Source organism: Podarcis bocagei, assembly GCF_964188305.1.
Source record: "Podarcis bocagei genome assembly, chromosome: 7".
In the NCBI taxonomy this organism is placed as follows: Eukaryota; Metazoa; Chordata; class Lepidosauria; order Squamata; family Lacertidae; genus Podarcis; species Podarcis bocagei.
In genome coordinates, this window is record NC_138132.1 from 84026701 (window position 1) to 84048569 (window position 21869).

Below are 21869 nucleotides of genomic sequence, written 5' to 3' on the forward strand. Positions count from 1 at the left end.
CCTCTTCCTTCCCAATGTGGAAGTGTGCTTTGGTGGGGAGCAGCAGCCACAAGGGCCCCTCCACCCACCCTACCCGCTGGGAGGAGTCAGTGCTTCCTCTAGGAACCAGCAGGGAATCTGATGCCAAAGCAAGTCCATTTCCACTGGAGCGGCTGCAGGAGAAAGGCAGGCAGGGAGGCTGCAACACGAGCCATGGAACAGGCTAGGTCCGAACTCCAGGTTTGCTTGCTTGCTAACTCCCTTGCGCCTGCTGGAGCGGCAGGACTCCATGGACAAAGGCCCCTCTCATTACACACAAGGCTGGCAATGGGGGCCCTTCCTGTGGCATCTGCAAAATAAGCTGGTACTGCTTTAAGCCACTCTGCCCCCCACCCCGGCAGCTGACTGCTTTTGCTGTGATGGACCAGCACACCCTGCCAGGCTGCTCCTCATAGCCAGGAACATCTCAACCACCCTGCTCCAAGGGACAGCCTCCAGAGACTCACATCAATCAGACAGCAACTTACAGGGGGGCTACAGCAACAAGAACGGGGGGGGGGAGATTCCAAAAGGATAATGGTCAGGGGGAAAGCATCACTGCAGCCCCACAGCAGGGAGAAGAATGGTGCCCACCCCAATCCCTTGGCAACCCTCCACAACTGCCACGGGGTTGGAAGTATGTTGAGAAAGCCGCAATGTACACTGAAGGGCCTGCTCACCACCCTCCAGTCTGGAACCACCCCCGCTCTGGAAAAAGGTGTGTGTGTTTGGCACTTTGGGCTCATGCTGGGGACCTGGAGGGGTAAGAACATTCGTTCCAGTTGCTTAGATCTTTTTTTTATTGGTGGGTGGATGCCCAGATTCACAGCCCGCCTGACAGAGCACGGAGGAGGAAGAGGACGACGACGATGAGGGGGTCTTGAGGGGAGGGGGGGAGCCACTTCCGCCGCTGCATTATCTCTTTGCTCGGACAAAGTACAAGGCATTGGTTTTGGGATAGTACTTGACGTTCTGCTTCTTGTCCATCAGGCCGCCAAAGATGATGACCTCCCCCCGGCCCTGCACCACGGTGTGCAGGCTGGTCTCGGGGGGCCCTACCACACAGCTGCTGTGGAAGACCTTCCAGGCCACCCGCCCGTGCTCCTGGGCCCCCCGGACGTCCAGCACGTACATCTGCATGGGCTTGCAGTTCACACTCTGGTACAGGGGCTTGCCCACGTTCAGTGACTGCGGCGGGTGGTGGCCGAGCCGGCGGGCGATGGGGGGCAAGGCGTGAGCGTCCCCCTGGGTGGAGACGGGCCGGGGGATGCTGGGGGCGGCTGCCGCCGCCCCCTCCGTGCTGCTAGTGCTGCCGCTCTGGCTGCCAGGGGACGCTGGCGAGGAGACCAGAGGGGGACTGAGGACGGCCAGGGTAGGGGGTCCCTTGGCCGAGAGGGCTTTCACCGCCTCCAGACTCCGCCGCAGGGCACTAGGGGAGACGGCGCCCACCAAGGAGCTGGCCGTGTGGGGCGGGGTATGGAGGCCGTTGGTCTGTTCCGGAGGGTTCCTGAAGGCCAGGCTGACCGTCCTGTTCTCTGCAGCGTCCAGTTGGCAGGCCAGGGAAGTAGCCGGAGGCTTCGGCTCCCAGGTTAAGTCAGCCACCGCCAGCCGCAGGTCCTGCTGGTCAGGGAGGGAGCCTCGCCGGGGGCCCAGGGGCAGGCCAGCATTGGGGTCGTGTTCTTTGATGGCGGAAGGCATGCCGGGAGAAGCGGCCTGCAGGGGGCTGTCCAGAGAGGCCCCCCCTGTGGCCAGGGGGCCGGGCGACAAGCCCCCGCTGCCGTTCAAGATGGGCGAGCCGTCCTCCCTTGCCGGCGAGAGGCTCCCTTCCCGGGAGCCAGAGGGCGTCTGCCGCTGTGCCCGGGGCCTCAGGGTGCCCCACCGGCCGTTGACGCAGGGCGCCTCATCCGCCGTCCGCACCGGGGACTGGGAGCGATATTCCCGTGCCTCGGGACCCAGGGCCGGCGGGGTGGCGCTGATGGGGGATGGGCGGGAGTTCAAGCTGGGGCTGAGAGGCGCCCGCCCGCTGGGGGCCTGACTGAAGACCACCACGCACTGCCCCACCTGCAAGAGAAGAAAGCAAGGGGGCACAGCGTCATCCTCTCTGCTGCCCAAAGCAAGGGGGCTGAGAAACGCAACAGGGGCTCCCAGGGGCTGGACGGTGCTGAGCTCCTCCTCTATCTGAGTCCCGCTCAAGGGGTGTGTGTGTGCAAATATCCAGAGTCTGGGGGTCATGTGGCATTATGAGGCATTATGAAAAATGAAGCAAGCCATTGTGTCCACAATGAAAGCATTGCGTGGACTGGGTTTGATTCCTTGACAATGGTTTCTGATCAAATCCCACAAGCCTCTGTCATTTGCTTCCTCTACACCTGACAAGCACGTATAAGCATTCTAGGACACAGACCAGTTGCTGGTTGCTGCACCAGGCATCCTAGGCCATAAAGTTGATAGGTAGCTTTGATGTACCCTTCCTTGGTTTTGTTAATCTTAGGGCCAGGAAATAAGTTTCACATGAAGGTGATAAAGATACCTATCTTCCTTTGCCATCCTTCCTATCATGTTTTACTGCTTGTTTATGACCTCCAGGGTTTTGCTGAATGCGTTCCTCTAGTCTTGTTTTATTTACTCTCAGATATGTATGCATGCTCAAAGTAGTCTTTATAGTTAACAGGATTTCTTCTGATCTGACTTTGTCCCACATGGGGTTTTTGAAATGCTCAGAGGAAATCTGATTGGTTCTTACGAACACTGTGTAAAAAGTTCTTTCGTGAATAAAACGAACTGGGCCGGTGGGTGGAGAGGATTATTATATGCACCTCCTCCCAGAGTCTTGCTGATCAAGCCTCGTGTGTATTTTATTAATCAGAGTCCAATCCTTCCTTGCTTTGGGAACGCTACAGGAGGGGAAGAGACTCAACCCTAACAGCACCTCCAGGCAGGGCTGGGAATTGCCCTTGCCTGAAAGCCCGAGAGCCGCTACTGTTGGTACATATGTTCCACAAATGCCTAAGGCACATTTGCCTCTGGCCTTGAGAGCTGCAAGTTCAAATCCCAGCTCAGCTAGCCGACCAACCCACTTGGGAGGTGGGGTCTCATTATTTCCCTCCCTCCCTCTTTTAATTTTTTTAATGGAAGCCCGCCACACTGAAAGAGCTGTGGGTGAAGAGGCAGCCCTGGCAGCTGTTCCTTCCCCCCCTCCACAACCCCCCTCCTCGCTCACCCTGCAAGCCGGATGGCACCAGAGCTCGGGGGCGCCCTGCTCTTCATTCTCCACCTTCAGGGGCTGCCAGGTCCAAGGGTCGGAGCTCATGTGCAGCAACCAGACGTCCTTGAACAACTGGGGGCAAGGTGGCAGGTTAGCATTGTTGGACAGAAAAGGAAGGAGGGGTCAGCCGGGCACAGGAGGGGGTCCTCTTTCTGGGGTGCAAAGGGAGCCGGTTGGGGACACCCCCAAGATGAGGAAGGGCTGCCTTTGCTCTTCAAAAGGCAGCCAGTGGTGACCTCTTTCGGAATAGCGCTAGACAGGCCCAATATCCCGCCCCCTTTGATGCTGATCTTGCTCCTGCAGAACCGCCCCCCACTTTCCTCCCCCACCAAAGACAGGCAGCAGGCAGAAAGGAGGGCAACTCACTTGCTTTGCCTAAGTGGAGCAGAGAGCCAGAAAGCCAGTCTTGGGTGGCTTCTAGGAAAGCAGCACCCGCAGAATCTGGCTGGGTGCTTCTACAGGAGCGTCTCCACCCCCATCGTTCTGCCCGGACACTGAGGTCCAGCTCCAAGGGCCTTCTGGCGGTTCCCTCGCTGGGAGAAGCCAAGTTACAGGGAACCAGGCAGAGGGCCTTCTCGGTAGTGGCACCCGCCCTGTGGAACGCCCTCCCACCAGATGTCAAAGAGAAAAACAACTACCAAACTTTTAGAAGATATCTGAAGGCAGCCCTGTTTAGGGAAGCTTTTAATGTTTTATAGGTTATTGTATTTTAGTGTTCTGTTGGAAGCCGACCAGAGTGGCTGGGGAAACCCAGCCAGATGGGCGGGGTATAAATAATAAATTATCATCATCACCACAGTAGACTGGAGCCTTAAAAGTGGACAAATGGGGGAGTGAAGAGCCCCCGCAACACGGCCTACTCACCGCATTGGGGCCCCCACAGCCTCCGAGGACCAGGATGGTTTTGTCGTCTATGACGATCTGGCAGAGAGGGAGAGAGAAAAGTGGGTATGTAGTCTTGGGGAGCCCAGAGAGGCCAGGAGCCTGCAAACCACCTGCTGCCCTCCACTGGGTCAGGCCCCTGCCTGGCCCACTGAAGCCAAGCTCTGCCTACCCAAGACCTTCCCAAGGTCAGGAGCAGCTGTATCCCAATGGCACAGGGCATTCCAGAAAGCCCCTCGTTCAATCCCCGCTGGCAGTATCTCCAGGCAGGAGTGGGAAAGACTTCCTGCAGAGCCATTGCTGCCAGTCAGTGGAGGCAGCACTGAGCTAGGCAGACCAGGGAGCTAACTTGGCACAAGGCCTTTTTAGGCACCGGAGATGGGAGGTGGTGGTTTCTTGCAGGATGAGGCAGGGGACGCAGAAGAAAGGGAAGGGGTCCTGCCACCCTTGGCCCCCGGTGGGCCTCACTGCAAGCAGAGATGCTGGGGGGGGGGCGGGTAAGGAGACTCTCACCTGTGATTGGCCTCCTCGCGGATGAGGGGTGGGCCCGGAGATGGTTGGCTTGGACCAGGCCCAGTGCTCCAGGTCCAGTATCCAGACTTCATTACTCCTGCCAGAAAGAGAGAACCTTAGATGGAAGCCGCCTTCTTTTTGGTGGTGGTCTTGCGGGATATTATCGTGTTTTTCATTTGAAGAGGGGAGGGGAGAAGAACGGACTTACATTTGCCGAGATCCGAGGGACCCCCCAAAGACAATCATTTTGTCCTGGATGACACAGGAGGAGTGGCCAGCCATGGGAGGGGGTCCATGGGTGGTAACCACGCAGTTCCACCTGAAGGGGGGGAGGCAGGAGAAGAAAGAGGGGCAAGATGAAGCTACAAAACAGTGCGAGCGTGCACGCGCACACACACTACCTCCCTTGATCTTTAAATTTCTATACTGCTTAAAATCTCCAAGTGGTGTGCAAAAACCAACGACGGGCAACTTGAACAAAACATTACAAAAATATATATGAAAATGTTGCATCAATACAGAGTTGCTGATAAATATACATCAATATTAATTCATTTTCCTTTGGACACACTCTCCCTTCTTCTCAGCCTCCGGGTTCTCACCCCGGGGTCCCACAAATGCTCAGCTCACCCACAACAGTCTCACCACGAGAAGAGTTCCTGGAAGCAGCGAGTGCTTTTTGTGGGCAGGCCCAAGGGAGTGGTACTTCCTCAGGCTGCCCACAGCTGGGCCCACTTGTCTGTATCTTATCGCAGATCTCTGGATAACCAGCTTTATTGCTTTCTCTTGCGCACGTAACATCCCATCCTAGCCTGGATTTGGCTCGGTTTATCTTTCGTGCGCTCGCCCCACAAAATGTTATTTTGTTAACTGGGTTATAAGTTAATGAAAATTCTTAACGTGCTCACGCTCCAATTTCCACAGCAAAAAAATCAAAAATCAAATCTATGCAGGATGGCTGTTATTGGGCAGTGTACAAATCACTGAATAAATAAAAAGGAGGGGCGGGAGAGAGGTTTGCTCTATCGTCCATGTGATGGCCCTTTAGACAGCCAAACATCTGAAGGCCTGTCCCATGGAAGATGGAGGCAGCTTGTTTTCTGCTGCTCCAGACCTGAACCAACAGATTCAAGTTCCAAGAAAGGAGATTCTGACTAAACATCAGGAGGAGCTTTCTGAAGGTCTCCATCGGACACTCGTGGGCTCTCCTTCATTGCAGGTATTTAAGCAGGAGATTGGTTGGGCACTTGCTAGCAATTCTTTAGCTGTGATTCCAGCATCGCAGGACCAGGTGACCCGTGGGACCCCAAATCTACAGTTCTGAGATTCTATACACCTGAAATGAAGGTTTGAGAATGGCAGACCGTTGTTCCGAACAGTTCTTACCAATTCTTGGAGGGCGAATAGGTATGGATTTCGTCGAAGAACCTCTCTGGCTGGTGAAGGGGGTAAGGGCTGGGTCGCGTCCAGCCTCCAAACAGCACCAGCAGGTCTTTGTATACCACCAGGGTGGCCCCCGCCTTGGGTGAAGGGTAAGAGCCTGCAGGGAGGAGGGAGAGAAAAGCAGACCTCGCTTAGGAAAGGGCTTCCTGGATACAGACATGGATGAAAAAGCCACAGACAGCCGAGGACCTGACCCACCAGCAACTACCCGATTTGCAATGGCCAGAGTTTGCCGTTCTGCCTGAAGTTGGGCAAGAAATGCGGGACACAAGCCGCTGTCTGTCTCCAAAGTGGAATGGGAAGCCCTGGTCAGAAGGCAAGGAGATCCCATTTTGAAGAAGCCCCTGCATCCTGTCTGCAAATGAAGTTGAGCCAAGAGCAGAGGAGTCTTGGGGCTGCCCCTTTCCTGTTGCCCGAGTGCCAATGTCAGCAAGAAAGCTGGGCTCTCTGCCCCCTGGAAACGCCACCTGCCGCAACCTATCCTGCCAGTAACGGGCGATTTCTGTTATCAAATCCGATTTTTACTGTGAGAAGCTGCTGCTATGAAGTGGTACCTAATGATTCTAAGCAAGTTCACGGAATCCTAACCACTGGGCTCAGAGTGATTCCTACACTACAGAGGGTTGGGATAGATGGCTTTTGAGGTCCCTTCCACTTCTACAGCTTTATAATGCCTCCCTGTCCCCGAGACAGCCAACACGGAGAGAGGAAAGCGCCTGCGGCTCCAGCCTCTGATTCTTCCCAAGCCAGGAGACGCTGTTTCTTCCTCCAGAGGATTCTCCTTTCGTGGAGAGAGCAGACAGGGCTGGTGGGTGGGATACTTCAGTCCTAACCAATGGGGTGGGGATACATGCAGGAAAGGTAACTGGGCAGCCAGATGCGTCCTTGGGAACTTGGCGCCACCAACACTTCCAAGGCGACCTCGAGAGTCAGAGGCCAGAGTTGCCAGCAGGATCCAAGACCAAAATTGGGGATGGGGCTATTTGCAGCTCACGCCTGCAAGACTGCAAAAATAGGCCCCTAAAGCTAGACCATGCAAAGCCTGGCACCTGGCAACCCCCCCCCCCCAGGCTCAACAGATCCCACAGTTCCCTGGAGAGCCTCCCTGGATTCCAGAGGAAGTGGACAGGGCAGTGCAGCGCTGGGACAAAAATAGCCCTCCCTGGCGGAAACTTCATTGTCAAGTGCCGGGGAGGGGGGAAGAGAATCAGGAATGCAGCGAGCTTCTGTGTGTGTGAAAGGGCTACGCTTTTACTTCAGAGAAAGCAGCATTTCTGCTCCTCTGTCTGCACCCAAAGAAAGACAAAGAGGAAACACAGAGCATGCAGGACAGGGCCACATCCGCCCACAGACCCTCCCTTTTTGCCAGTTCCACGTCTGCCCCCTTGAGGACTAGGAACCCGTTTCTTGGTTTGTTTTAAGAAATGAAAAGGAGAAACACCGAACGCACTGCTCTAAGGGGTGGGGTGTTGGGGATGCAAGGGGGCCCTGTGGTCATGACAGACCCCCCCAAAAAAGAGAATAGCCTGCATATCTTGCTCCCATTTGCCGGAAGCAGAGGGACCTGCCACCTGCCTGCAAATTGAACTCCCTCCTTCCTTTCCGTGGAGGGGGGAGCAGTCGAGGGAAGAGCTGGCAGCTCCTTGTAGAAGTTAATTAATGCTTTCGTCAGGCAGCTCTTGAAAGGGGAAGCACAAAACCCCTAATTTCCTGCCAGGCTGACAGGCAGGTGTTGGGGGGTTGAGGACGCCCCGCCTGCAACTCCCTGGCAATTTGCTGGGGGGGGGGCTTTCCTTCCCCAACTCAAGCTTTGTCTCTCCTGCCATTGCAAGGGAGGAGACTCACAGCTGGGCTGCATTTCAGCATCCAGACCAGAGTGTGTGTGCGGAGGGGTGTCGCCTAGATGTCCCCGCCACCTGCTGGAACATCTACACCCCACTAGCACCCATCAGCTCTCCCACTTTTTTTTGCTTTGGGTGGATGGCATATTGCAACACCCCTCAAAGCGGTTTACAAAGAGATAAAACAATAAAATCAACAAAAACTTACCAGTGGTACTTTAGAACATATATAAAGTCAAAATTCAACTTTCTAAGCATCTGGCTTGTCTAAATAGTAATGCTTTTAGCAGGCATTGAAAAGAAGACAGTGAAGGCACCTGCTTGATGTCAACAGGCAGGGAGTTCCAAAGTGCAGATCCTGACACACTAAACAACTGAATTCTTATGGTTGTGCCTCGGCTCCCGAACGCCTTGGGAGTCGAATGTTCTGCTCCTGAACAATTGAAAACCGGAAGTTTTCAAACTTTTGGAAGACGAACGTCTGGAATGGCTTCCACTATTGTTTCTGGCGCGCCTGTGCAATTGGGAACCAATCAGAAGCCGCACCTTGGTTTCCAAATATTTCAGAAGTCGAACGGACTTCTGGAACGGATTCCGTTCAACTTCCGAGGTACGTCTGTAATTGTGGAACTGGTGTTATGTGTTTCGCCAATCGAAGAGGCTGAGGGGTTGCATGTGGGGCATTTAGAGTTCTGTCTAACCCTGCCCCACAGTCCTGCCTCTCCACCCACCTACGTCCACACCCTGCAGGCTCCCATCACTCTTCCCAGCCCCAGCTGCAAGGGGACTCCATGGCAGGAAGGGGGGTGGGGGTGGCGATGCTTGCCACCTCCCCACCTCCTTGCCCCAAAGGCCCCAGCTGCTGCAGCCAGACCTTGCCATGGGGCAGGTGCTTCTGAAGGTCAGCAGGACAGGTGGGGGTGCCCCAGAAGCCAACGGCCCCCCATCAGATTTGGTTCTTTACAAAACACGCTCCCTGGCAGGTGAAGAAAGAAGCTGCCGTGTGAAGCAGGAATTTCTAACAGCAAAGGAAAAGAATTAAGAAATGACTGTATGCAACATTAGCGACAGAAGATCCATGGAGAAGCCAGCGGGAGGGATGGTGGCAAGAAAACCCTATCCTGAGGTTTTTTTTTGGGGGGGAGCTTTCGGTCCTTGACCCCCTGCATAGCGGAACCCACGAAATGCCTCCCCCAATTTCCTGCAGCAATTTCTTTTTTAAGGTGTTAAAGCCATCCCCATTGTTGTTATTAAAAACCGGGTGGTTGTGGGAACTTCTTGGTACCATCAGTGAAGCTGAGGGTTGTGGGAAGGATCGCCCATTTCCCACACTCCCTCTGGCTGCCGTGGGAGCCACCTCATCCGGCTCTCCCAAGCCCCAAAAGGGGAGCTCCCAGAGTGATGGGGAACGCTTGGCCCTGCGTTAGGAGCAGGCAGGCACTCCAGACATCAGCGAGGCAGCCCAAGAGCACCCTTGCCCCCATCTTGCTCTGTGTGGAAGGCAGAAGCCATTCAGCCTGTGGCTCTTTCTGGCTCTGTACCTGAGCTGTAGACAGCAACTGCCACCCCAGGCGAATGAGGGTGGAAACCTCCTCTCCTGCCTCCCTGCTCCTCTCGAGGAGAGGTCTAGCAACGTCTACAGGGCCTTGGATGTCATCCTCCCTTCCTCCTTAGCATTCAAGGAGCTGCATCCCATGACCAAGAGGCATGGATGAAAAGGGGCCCCCTCTGACTCCGCTTCAGCCCAGGTTTCTGGCCAAGAATTCCTCTGGGTGGATCACTTCCGGGGTGGCGCCATAGGTAATGGCGGATTCCCTCTGATCCGGAGGGACTGGCTCCACGGAAAACAGGTCTGTTCCGCTACGGCGAAGCGGAGACCCTTTAAAAAATCACAGGCGGATGACGCCTGTGACCATGGGACTCGGCGGGCACCTTTCGCGCCCCCCCAATTTGTAAAGGAACCCAATTACGGGCTCTAGAGCGAAGAGGGGCTAGTGGCGTGGTGCTGAGAGTCAACTGCTTCTTCCGTGGAGCGAAGCCGCACAGCCGTTGCCGGAGAGCGCCATCTATTTCCTGGGACAATTTGGCTACAAAAACAACTACCTGTGAGCAGATCAAATTTGGACAATTGGACTTTAAACAACGATCTGTGAGTAGAACGGAAAATTGGATTAAGAAATTCCTCTTAATTTGGCATTGAAGCGAGAAGGTCTAAACAGGAAGTCAGCCTTCCGTTTCTTGTAGATAGATTAAAGCAAAGACATGGCAAACTAGAGTCTAGAAAATCATTTGTAAAGGATCAACTTTCATCATCTAAAACTACTGAACCCCCTTCGGAAGCAGGAGAAGAGGGGGGATTTTTTCCGGATTGTTTAAACCTGCAGAGGAGAGTGTAAAGAAAAGTAATTTTCCACCGTCTTGAACCTGGGAACGGGGTGTCAGGACAGACTTTTTTTGGGGAAGTTCATTGACTATAGACAAATGTTTTTGACAGACAGTTAAAAGAAGAGAAACATAGGGATTCCATTGTTCTCTTTCGCATTCTAAAGGAACAAATATTGACAAAATATCTGAAAAAGGAAACTTTGTTGTTAGATCTGCTGCTAAAAAAAAGAAGAAGAAGAAGAAGAAAAGAGATTGATACAAATAGAAGTTCTTCCCCTAGAGGGAGCTTGTGAAACTGTTATTAAATTTGAACTGGGGAGCTATGCAGCTGCAAACAGATTAAGATCGTGGGAACAGACTTCTGACCTTGCATAACAATGTATTCAGAGGCTCTGGTGCGTGCTTTCTGCAAGACAAGTGCTTTATTGGAACAGTTACATGAGAAGACGGATTTGATGACTGTTGCGATTAGAAATTTTGGACAGGTAGTGGGTATCTATATAGAGCCCACCCGGAATCAACTCAGGAGTGTGCTCTGACAGATCAGATGAGGGAGGAGGTTGTTGCTGGACCTTGGGTGGCAGAGATGGAGGGAGCTGTGGCCCAGCAGGAACATGAGTTGTTGGATCTGATAAATGAACTTGGAAAAAGCCAGTTTTGGAGAGATAGAGTTTTGTTTGGCTTGGAGATGGGGGGCTGGATAGACCCCCCTATGCAGGGATGTCTTGACTTTTCAAGTCTGGCAATGGGCTGTGAGGAGTTTGGGGTTGTGGGGGTCCTCAACTCTGGAGGGACCTTGAAACATGCTTTTAAATACCACATGGAGTTCAGTATGGACTATGGAAAAGGGGCTGATCTGTCGAGAAGGGACAAAAATACTGTCAAGTTGGAGTTTCCACGAGTGAAAGGACCAGGAGACAAAGTAAAGTACAGGTATAAATATGAAGAAGATCTGCGGAAGGGACATGGAAGAGACTTAAGGGCCTCGGACATAAGATTACCAGGTTAATGAACTAGATGGATGGGATAGAAAGGACTGACAAAACCCGGGACCAGGAGGAAGAGACGTTGGATGAAGATTGGAAGAAAGTTTAAAAAAAAATTTATTTAGGATTGTTTTGTAAAATTAATGAGTATTAGAAAAATGTTGGAACGAAATTGTTTGGCTTTAGCAGAAAGGTTAAAAAGAACAATGCAAGAATATGTTATGGTTATGAGAAATTGGTATAAATAAGATTTAAGTTTTAAGTTTTAGGGTTTTTTATAGTAAGATAAGGTTAAAATAGATTAAGGTCATTTAATGACAGAATATTATGAAAAATGGGAAGGATTTGCTGTGATAATTAATAACTAGAATACAAAAAAGGGAGGTGTGAGGAGGTCGATGAAATTAGTTAATGACAGGATTTGAGAATATTGGATTTGTTTTTAAATTTTTGTGGTTCATTTTTGTTTTTTGACTTTGAGGTGCTATGTGTTTTGCTTTTGCTTTTTGCTTTTGCTTTTTATTGATTTGTATTGTTTGATTGCTGTTTGTTTTTCCTTTGTTTTTTCTTCTTCTTTGTCTTTTTGTTTTTTCTGTAATTTTAAAATGCTTAATAAATATCATTTTTTTAAAAAAGAACTCCTCTGGGTGGCCCCAGGATGGCAGCCTCCTCCCAGCCAACCCCAAGCTTGCACCTGCTCTCACCTGAGGCCAGTGGCCGGATCCACTCTTTGCTGTTCAGGTCGAGCCTCCAGAGGTCGTTGAAAGCAGCGTTGCAGCTGCTCTGGGTGCAGCCGCCAAAGACATACATGGACTGGTTGGCATCGTAGTAACAGGCGCCTGGAGGGACCAGGAAAGAAGGAAGGAACGCCAGCCCTGAGTGCCTGGCAAGCTCAAGCCCCACCCTGAGAGAGAGGGGGAGAGACATGGGAGCCAGGCCCAAGCCCACCCCTGGCCCCCAGAGGACTCCATCTGGCCCAGCAGCCTCTTGCCTTACTGTGGCCTGGAGGAAACCCACAAGCAGCACTCGGCCCCCATAAGCTGACTGTCCTTGAGTGGTTGACTGCCTCTGAACCTGCAGGCTCCACAGAGGCATCTCTCCTCTGCCCATTTACTGACATGGCTGGCGACACCCCTCCCCGTGTTGTACGCCTCCTTCCAGCTGACTGTCAAAGGTATTGCTCTGTTTCCCTTTGGACCACTTCAGTGAGGCTGAGAGCAGGGTCTTGTCTTCTGGGCAGCCCAGGACCTCCATGCCCGCTGCCCAGGCTTGTGTCCCAGGGGGGTCACTTCAGTGCTAACCCAGCAGTTCAGTGTCACCCCTGGAGGTGACTCCATTGTCTTGTGAGAAAGATGGTTGTCAAAAAGAAAGCAGGGCTTGCCCACAAATGACTACGAGGAGGAGGAAGGTTTGGAGGCCAAGACGGGTCCCTCTGGCCTGATCCTGCTGCTGCAGGGCTCTCTGGATGGGCCACCCAGAGGTCAGGTGAAGCATTTTCCTTTATCCACCGTGGGCCCTGGCGATCAGCTGGCTGGCAGCACACTTTCCAGGGAGCAGCGACAACTTTAGCTGCCCCACACCAGAAGCCTTGGGGAGAATGGGCCTGTGGGTCAACTGGGGCTCCTGAAGGAATCATGAGGCAAAGGAGCCAGAAGTTCCCCCTTTCCCACGGCTGCTCTGCAAAGGGCTGAATCCCCCCCGGCCCATTTCCCAATCCCCACCTTCCACCTCCCCTGCTCTCTGTTGAAAACAAGGCCACCTCCAGACTTGAAATCTTCCATGCAAGGAAGCTGAGAAAGGGGTCCCAGGGCTGCAGGCCTCTGCCACACCCCCCTACGCCCTGTAGTCAGCTCCCCAGCCAGGGACTCACTGTGTGAGAAGCGCTGGGTTATGGGGGTCCCAGGGTAGGGATAGGTGCGGCTCTCCCACTGGATGTTGCCTTCTTGAACCGCCTTGATGAAGCCGTGGTAGCACTGGTGGGCCACACCTGGAGGAGGAAGAGAGAGAGAGGCAGGCATCACCGCCGGGAATTTCCAGCCCAAGACCCGTAACTGCCCCAAGGCCAAGCTGGCTCCAGCCCTCTGGGGCTCCACATTGGGGCAGCCCTGACCACAGAGGTCAGGCACCTCTTGCAGCTCCCTCGAGATTTCAAGCAGTGCGAGGTGGCTCTGATTCTGCCAACCAAGGGCTGAGCAGGATACTGAGAACCCTGGCCAAACACCTTCTGCGCAGCCTGCTTCTGCTGCTTCTCCGGGCGAGTCTTTTTGGGAGCAGAAACTCGGGAGAGGCCTGTGAACTACGGGGAAGCTTGGCTTGCCATCAGGGGAGACTCCAGCTGTCCTCCCCCGCCAAACGCAAGTACCTTTGATAAGGCGGTACCACTGTTTGCAAACCAGGGCTGCCATCTTGTGCTCCTGGTAGGGCGAGAGGAAGGACAATATGTACTCCAGCACTTCTTCCGGCAGCTCCTGCATGGACCCTCGGAGCCTGGCGCCCCCTCCCTCGCCCTCTTCCTCCGGCCTGGCGCTGGGCTCCCCCCCATCCTGCTCCATGGTGGCTCCGTCGGCCGCAGCTTCCTCGGGGTCCACGGCCATGAAGCTGTCTTCGTCGCTGTCTGAGGAGTTGGCCATGGCACCATTCCACGTGGCAGCTTCAAAACAAGAGAGGGGGCGGAGAGAGAAAAGCCACACACGTTATTCAGACCCCATGGCTGTCAGTCTGGCCCAGCCAGAGGTCCCCAGTTCTCTGGCACGCCCTCAAGCGGACAGTGGAGGCGGCCGCCGTCTCCCTCGCTCGCTTCCCGACCTGCCTGCTGCTCTTACGATTTGGCTTCCCCGAGAGAGATGTGTGAGAGGGGAAGAGGGGAAGGCCCTGCCCCACCTCAGACGACAGGCAGTTCTGCCCTTTCCTCGGCACAGCAGAGAGGTCTGGAGAGGGTGCCTGGCTGACACACCCACCACAGGTCCCCTGTACCTGCTCAGGACCCTTGGGGGCAGGAACAAGACCTGGAGCATCAAGAGACCTCCACCCAACACGGCTCAGGTGCAGGTCTTGGCCAATACACCCTATCTGCAGTCACAAAGGAGAGTCTCTCTGCATCTTCCCCAACACACACACATATATGCTAACCACACTGGTCCTTCCGGCCTACAATGGGCTCCCAAACCAGCCCACAAAGCTCACCCTTTCCACGCTTCCAAACATTCATATCAGTGCCTTGCATGCCTCAGGGAGCTTCCATCAGCCTCACGCTCGATAGCCTCCCCCCCCCCCCGAAGCAGGACTCAAAGGAGGGTGCTATGCCTACACACACCCCAACTGAGAAAAGGAGAGACTGTTGAGAGGAGAGAGCCTGCCCATGACTGTGACTTAGTGGATAAAAGAAAGACATTGCCCTTCTCAAGGGCCAGAGAGAGGAGGAGGAGGAGGAGGAGGAGGAGAAAGAGAAGAAGAAGAAGAAGAAGAAGAAGAAGAAGAAGAAGAAGAAGAAGAAGGGCTCCTTCAGCTGTAACGTTAAAAGCTGGTGCCTAAGTTTGTTTTTCTTCCTCCTTCTTCCCCACCCAATTTTCCTTCTGTGTCATGTCTTTCAGACTGTCAGCCTGAGGGCAGGAACTGCCTTGTTTTACTTATTGTTCTATAAATCACTCTGGGAGCCTTTCTGGCTAAACTGTGTGGTAGAAATGCTTTAATAGTGATATTAATCCATATAAACGGAAAATAGTTTGTGCTCCAGCTACCAACCCTGTGGGTTCACAGGCTAAGACCCTTCTTGAGGATTTGCTAGAAAGTTCAACATCTTTGCATTCCTCCCTGCTTAAATAAAACACATGTCTCTTCTGAATGCTCCTTGCTAAGAAGGATGTCATGAAGCAAAACCCTCCCTGAGGGGTCCTGGCTATGTCCTTAGTCTCCATCCATACCCTTAAGCCCTTCCAGGCTGGAGCAAGACCCCTCCCTCAGAAAAAAATTGGGTAGGGTCTCTCCCCCCCCCCCCCCGCACACACCCATAGCTCTGAAGGAATGCATTAATGGAAGATGCACAGGTTTGAGATGAAAGGACAATGGGTTTGGCAGTTCCAAGGATTCACATTTGATGTTAAGACTTCTCTTTGGTATTTTTCAAAATAACTTGAAGCCAAGCCAAGCCTGGAGGTAACGATGGGTCAGTGCTGGGAGCCTGTTGCCAAATGCCCCCCCCCTGAACAGGAGGGGGCAGCCATGTTTGAACCAGCTGCTGGAGGGTGAACCTGCAGCCATAAGGACTAACAACTTGGGTTTTTTAAGCATAAATTCTTAGGCTTCTGAATTGCGAGCTTCATACCAGCTGCATGCACAGTCTATCGCGCAGCCTGTGTGCGAGAGAGTGAAAACCCTTCCTGCAAACTTTGTAAACTATTTTCCTGCAGAGCACTTTATACCATCAGGTAAGAAATAGTTCCCTTCACGGCTGGCCTGTTATGCTTTCTGCCACAGCCTCATGGAGGCGTCCTGAAGGTGGTGGACTCTCCTTCATTGGAGATTTTTAAGCAGAGATTGGATAGCCACCTTTCTGGGATGCTTTAGTTGCAATTTCTGCGTTGCAGAGGGCTGGACTATATGACCCTTGGGTTCATTTCCAACTCTGCAATTCTACGATTAACAGGTTTTTCTCTAGGCGGGCTGGCAGGCATTCAAAATGCAAACCTTCCCAGCCTCCAGCCATTCCCACCAGGAGCCTTTCCCTGCCTGGGGTGTGTTTGTGCATCTCTCCCAGGCGCCCCAGCCAATGCAGCCCAACAGCCTGCAGCCCAAATTCCCTGAACTTCATGGGAGGAGAAAGAGGGGAAACCCAACCCTCTTAATTGCCGGTTGTTGCCTCGGAATCTGCCTGACGTTGTAATTGCCGGGGCAGGGACAGCTTGCCAAGGTTTCGGTCCACGCCCCCCACCCACCCCCATTTTGCTCAAAGTCGGCCCAAACCAGGAATGGCTGGCAGAAAGGAAAGTCCAACGCTGGCTCTCACAGAGATCTCTGCTCTGGCCCCTGGAAGGCAGAAGCCGGCCCTTGCAGAGGGAGGGATGAGCTACAACCTCAAGGGAGGGGGTGCTGTGTGTCCTCCTGCAGGGAAAAGTCACCAAGGTCTGAGGAGCCCCACCAGCGGAGCTCTTCTCAGGTCTTAAAGCAGGGGGGGGGGGACCCAATCCAGCCAGAGCTTCTGCCCCCTGCTGCTTTTAGGGCAAGTTCTCTGGCTCCCTGCAGGGTCTTCCCACATGCAAGTCAGGCTTTGCTTTCATCCTTTCCCTACCAGAGAAGATTCATTCCCAGGACTGGCTACAGGTTTCTCACCGCAAAACTAAAGGCTGTACACCTAGCCAGCAAGTCACCTGCTTTACCGTTGCACAAAACTGCTCCTCTGCTCAAATCCAGATGGATAATCGTAAATCAGCCATCAATATGGGGTTGGGGTGGTGGGGAGCAGAACCCTTCAAATCTCTGCTGAGCCATGAAAGTGGCCTCTTGGGCAGGCAAGTCAAATCCTCCCTAGAGGGTTGCTGCAATGGTGCAAGGTAGGTGAGAGCCCTATGGCCCATGGAGGGCAGGAGACCCAGGGGAGAGGGAACATATTATTATTATTATTATTATTATTATTATTATTATTATTATTAATGATAACAATAATAATATGCCACCCATCTTGCCCCAGGGACTCTAGGCAGCTCCCAACAAAAAATAGTAAAAACACAATACAACATCTGAAGAATGGGGGGCACAGATCTAGAGACCACTCCCACACTGCAAAAACGGGCTGTTCGCTCAGCTGGCAGCCCCATTGCAGAGGTTTTTAGCGGTGCAACAGAGATGCTGAGAAGCCAACTGACCAAGTGGATCGCCAGAGGCCATCAGTGCCTCCCGCGGAAAGGAGACCCCCCCCCCCAATAATGGCTTCTGCATCCTTCTCACATCTAAAGAGGCAGAAAATCCAAGCGGGAGACAAAGTTGCCTCTTCCCTTCCAGGAGTTTCAATTAACAGGCAAGCATAAAGGATCACAATTTTCTGCTGAATAGCCCAAGGGCCACATCCCTGTTCTGGGGACCACATGCTGGGGGGTGGGGTGGGCAAGGCCAGAGGCAGAAGTGGGTGGAGCAACAAATGTGGGTTTTGCCTCTGTAGAGTAGGCTGCTTTCTACAAATGCCCCGGGGAAGTGAGGTACCATCAGAGTTCAATACCATATCCCATCCAGCCAAAAGCACTCAAGGGGAAGGGGCAAAGTGAAGCCAGTGAGGAGTGGGACCTGAAAGAGTCCCAAAGGGTCAGACAGAGAGGCCTGCAGGGCCACATCTCTCCCCTCTCCCGGCCCTCCTGTTCAGCTGTCATTGGCTGATCAATTCCCTCCTTCCTGCACCGACATCCTGGAAAAGAAATTGAGCGGGAGGCCTTCTGTTTCCATTCAGGGCCCAAATGTCAAGACAAGTTGGCCTTTCAGGATGGAACTATTATGGGCTGCCTCTTCACAGCGAGAGCCACAGGCAACTGAAACTGGCAAAAGCTTCCTATATATTTATATCTCTGCGTCTGCATTGTGCTTCATCATACTTGCTGCCTCAAATTTCACAACCGACAGAGGGGCAATAATTCTAAATAAAACACCCTATCAATCTCAAAATTCGATAAATGGGAACTGCAAAGAATGACCTGCTGCCTGTCCTCACAAGACAAAGGGGAAAGTGTCTGTCCCCCCTCCCCTGTGGTAGGAACCCCTCCCCCAAACTATCTTCAGGGCCCTTATGCCAAGCAGATCAGGGTCTCTTCCGGTGAACTCTGGGGTTCCTCAATGAGGATGCAGCATCCTGTTCAAACTCGGGAGCTAGGAAGCTGCCTTCTGTGCAGTCACCTAGGTTCACCTAGTTGCGTACTGCACTGACTGGCAGTGATAACTCCCCAGAGTTTTGGGCAGGAGTCTCTCCCTGTCCTACCTAGAGATGCTGAACTTTCTGCATGCAAAACAAGTGTCCTTCCCCTCAAATTCTTTGGCATGTGCTTTCCTCTCCTCTCTGCTCACATGGGCATCAAGGTTTATTACAATCAAGTAGGATATAAATATTGCAACGTGAAAATAAAACGTGCTAGTTGTGGATTTGAATTTTAGCCGCTTAGCACCAAAAGTGAGGCTTATGCCCTTGGACCATGACTCTAGGGAAACGGAGCTGCCCTGAAGTTCCTTTAGTACAACTCTCATTGGCTACAAGGATTGGCTGCGGCTGAGAGGAGCTGAAACCCAAGACCAACCCTCAGAGGGCCATGGAAAGCCAGCAGAGGAACACCAGCCCTGTTTGCTCCAAAAGTGAGGCTGGGAGAGGGTGTGCTCCACCCCACAGAGATCAAAGTCCCACTGCAAAGTGCCACAGTTGACATTTGCACCCAGGATGCACGGAAAGAGCTTTACACCAGCTGGCAAAAAGTGGGAGATACAGTTCTCTCACCCCTAGAAGCGGAGGTAGCCTGCCCATGGAGCGTCCCTGACCCTCGCAGCCTCTGGTTGAAGTAATTTCTGCCCAAGCAGAGCAACACTTCAGAGCCTCCTTTCAGAGTTTACACTCCAGTCCTGCCCACGTTGACTTGGGCATTAAATGCCATATAGGATGCCAGCCCCAGGAGTACCAGCCACCTTGGCCCTTTCCCCCAGGAGGCAGTTTGTGGGCCGGCAAACAGGAAGGGGCAACAGAGTAAGTGTGGCCTCATGACCTGCTTTTGTGACTTCTCTGGGCCAGCGTGAGAGACAGGATGCTGGACTGGTTAAAGAGGCTTCCAAGGGCTCAGCTGAAGTTAAGTTCAGGGAGTGGGGACACCTCCATTTGTTCACAGTGGGTGTGTTAGGATTGGTGCTGAATTCAGACACTGCTCAAGAACTTTCCTCAGTATTTCCCACTCAGAACAAGCAACTTCCATTTCTTGGCTAAAGTGTTTTGCTTTTTTAAACCAACCCCTCGTTTGGCTAAGAATCTAGAATATTCTCTGATACCACTTAACACAAAATACCACTTAACACAAACGAACAACGGCCCACTGTGCCAAGCCCTGCTCTGGAGGTACCACTCTCAAAACCGCCACCACGCAGAAGGAGTTGGCAAGAGTGCCCATGGGTAACAGCGGTGAGAAACCTCAACAGTGGCGTAGCGTGGGTTGTCAGCACCCAGGGCAAGGGAAGTAATTTGCGCCCCCTAACCCGTGGATTTTAGCACTGATTTTAGCACTGCGAGTGCGAGCGCCCCCCCAGATGTTGCGCCCGGTGCGGCCGGCCCCCCTGCACCCCCCTCGCTACGCCACTGCACCTCAATATAGCTGCTGGGAAGGCATCCCCCCCACAAAATAACAACCCACATGCCCCCCCTCGCAGCAGGGCCATTTCTGCCACATCAGACCAGCACAAGCAAAGCCAAGAAAGTGAAAGCAGAATTTGTCTTCTTCACATGACAAATTCTGGCAGCAGGAGGAGCAGGCGCTGAGGCAGAGAAGCCAGTGCCTGTGTCATCCTGCTGGGCAAAGAGGCTCTGGGGGCCTCAGCGGAGCAGGAAAACACTGAGCCCACCTGGGCAAAAACAGGAGGGGTGGGCCCTCTGGGCTGGAGAGGAGAGGCGCAGCTCAGCGCAGCAGCCATTGCAGGCAGAGGAGGCACCCCCTGGTTCGCTCTCCCCTGCTGGGCAGGCAGCTCAGCTACCTTAAAGAGAGAGACCCAGCCAAGGAGGCCCTTGCCTTGGCCTGGCCCCAGTCCCACGACGGAGTCCCTATCCCGACTGCCATTTCAGGCGGGGCCACTCTCCTTCCCATGACGGAGCAAAGGGGCCAGGCGGTTCCTGTCCTCAGCCCTGCCTGGGCCAGAAGGAACTTCCTCCAAGCCTCAGTCAGAGCCTCCGGCTTTTGGCATCGCCCTCCAGCCTTCGCTGCGTGGAAACCCCTCAACACCGCCCCTCGCTTGATAACGGCACCCCCTTTTCAGGTCCTCGCTTGATAACAAGGGGGTCCTTGTTTGATAACTGCACCCCCTTTTCAGGCATCGCTGGAAATTGAGCTAATGAGGCTCCCCCCCTTTCCCAAAAGCCCCCTCCCCAGGTACGTCTGTCCAGGCATTCCTCTGACGCTGGGGGGGGGGGGGCCGGCGGAGATATCCAGGGTGGCCCCTTCGGGCCAACCCCACCCTCCTCCCCATTTGCCCAGGCGAAGCCCCCTCCCTCTGGAGAAAACAGGCAACGTGCGTGGATGGGGGGGGGGACTCCTTATCTCCCTCCGCAGGTGCCACGGGTGTCTATTGCGGGGAGGGGTCTGCCTACCTGCGTCCCCTTCCACATATAAGAGGGCGGGGGGGTCACCCTAGAGTGCTCCTTCAGCCCTTCTCCCCCCCACCCCGTCGCCTCCTGGGAGGTGGGGCGCCCCTCCCTCCCGGTGCTCAGGTGCGCGTGCGGGGGGGAGGGTGTGGCAGGGGGAGTCGCGGGAGCCCCTTCCTCACCTGGCTGCCGCTTCCTCCTCCTCGCCGCCGCCGCCTCAGAGTCTTTCCTGCCGCCTGGGCGGGCGCCCAGAGGAGCCCAAGCCACCTTCGCGCGGAGTCTGAGCCTGAGCCCTCCCAGCCACCGTCGCTGCCGCCATCTTGCCGCCGCCGCCGTCCCGGCCGGGGAAGGAGGAAAGGGGGAGGGAAGGGATGGGGCCGAGGGAGAGGTGGCGAAGAGGGACGAGAGTTGCTAACGCGCAGGCGCGCGCGGGCAAGACCGCCGGACACGTGACCCGCGGCGGAACGGCAGGGAGAAGTCCTGTTGAAGAGCGAGTGTCACGTGTCCCCACCACGTAAAGGGCGCTACGCGGCCGCCATGTTGGGAAGGGCAAAGGCGGCGCCGGCGGGGGATGGAATGGGGCGAAGGGGAGGGGCTAACGGGACCCCTGTCGGCAGGCGCGCGCCATCTTTGGAGGGATTGTGACGCCATGTGGGACGACGGGGAGGGGTCTCAGTGGGGCGGAGTCAGCCGAGAAACCTGTAGCCAACCAGACGCCGCTAGCGGGATGCGGGAGCCTCCCTCAGACACCGGCGGGGTAGACTGCTCTTGCGCATGGAAGGTCCGCCGGAAGGAGGAGGCTGCGCTTAGGCGCCGTCTTCGGTCTTCGCACTAGGAACACGCGAAGGTGCCTCGTTGCTGAGTCTGGCAACTGTCCCACCTAGCTCAGGGCTGCCTCCACTGAATGGCGACGACTCTCCTCGGCTTCATGCAGGGATCTCTCCCAGGCAGTTGGGGACTGAACCAGGGATCTTCTGGCGCTTTGCTCTAGGACAGGCATAGGCAAACTCGGCCCTCCAGATGTTTTGGGACTACAATTCCCACCATCCCTGACCACTGGTCCTGTTGGTTAGGGATCATGGGAGTTGGTTAGGGATCTCGGGTTAAGTACTTAATTCGTTTCGGAGGTCCGTTCTTAACCTGAAACTGTTCTTAACCTGAGGTACCACTGTAGCCAATGGGGCCTCCCGCTGCCACCATGCTGCCGCTGCACGATTTCTGTTCTCATCCTGAAG

The 21869-nt window shown here is 54.2% G+C and overlaps 1 protein-coding gene across 1 annotated transcript; it reads right to left on the reverse strand.

Annotated features, from left to right (window-relative positions):
• Positions 1–794: 794 nt before the first annotated feature.
• Positions 795–20938, reverse strand: FBXO42 (F-box protein 42). The gene is made up of 10 exons (XM_081203032.1): positions 20817–20938; positions 13696–13983; positions 13204–13320; positions 12038–12172; positions 6065–6218; positions 4887–4997; positions 4679–4775; positions 4148–4204; positions 3239–3355; positions 795–2079 (listed from the first exon to the last, which is right to left on the reverse strand). Exons 2-10 carry the CDS (start codon positions 13961–13963, stop codon positions 934–936), a joined length of 2202 nt encoding a protein of 733 aa, XP_081059158.1. The 5' UTR covers positions 13964–13983; positions 20817–20938; the 3' UTR covers positions 795–933.
• Positions 20939–21869: the final 931 nt, after the last annotated feature.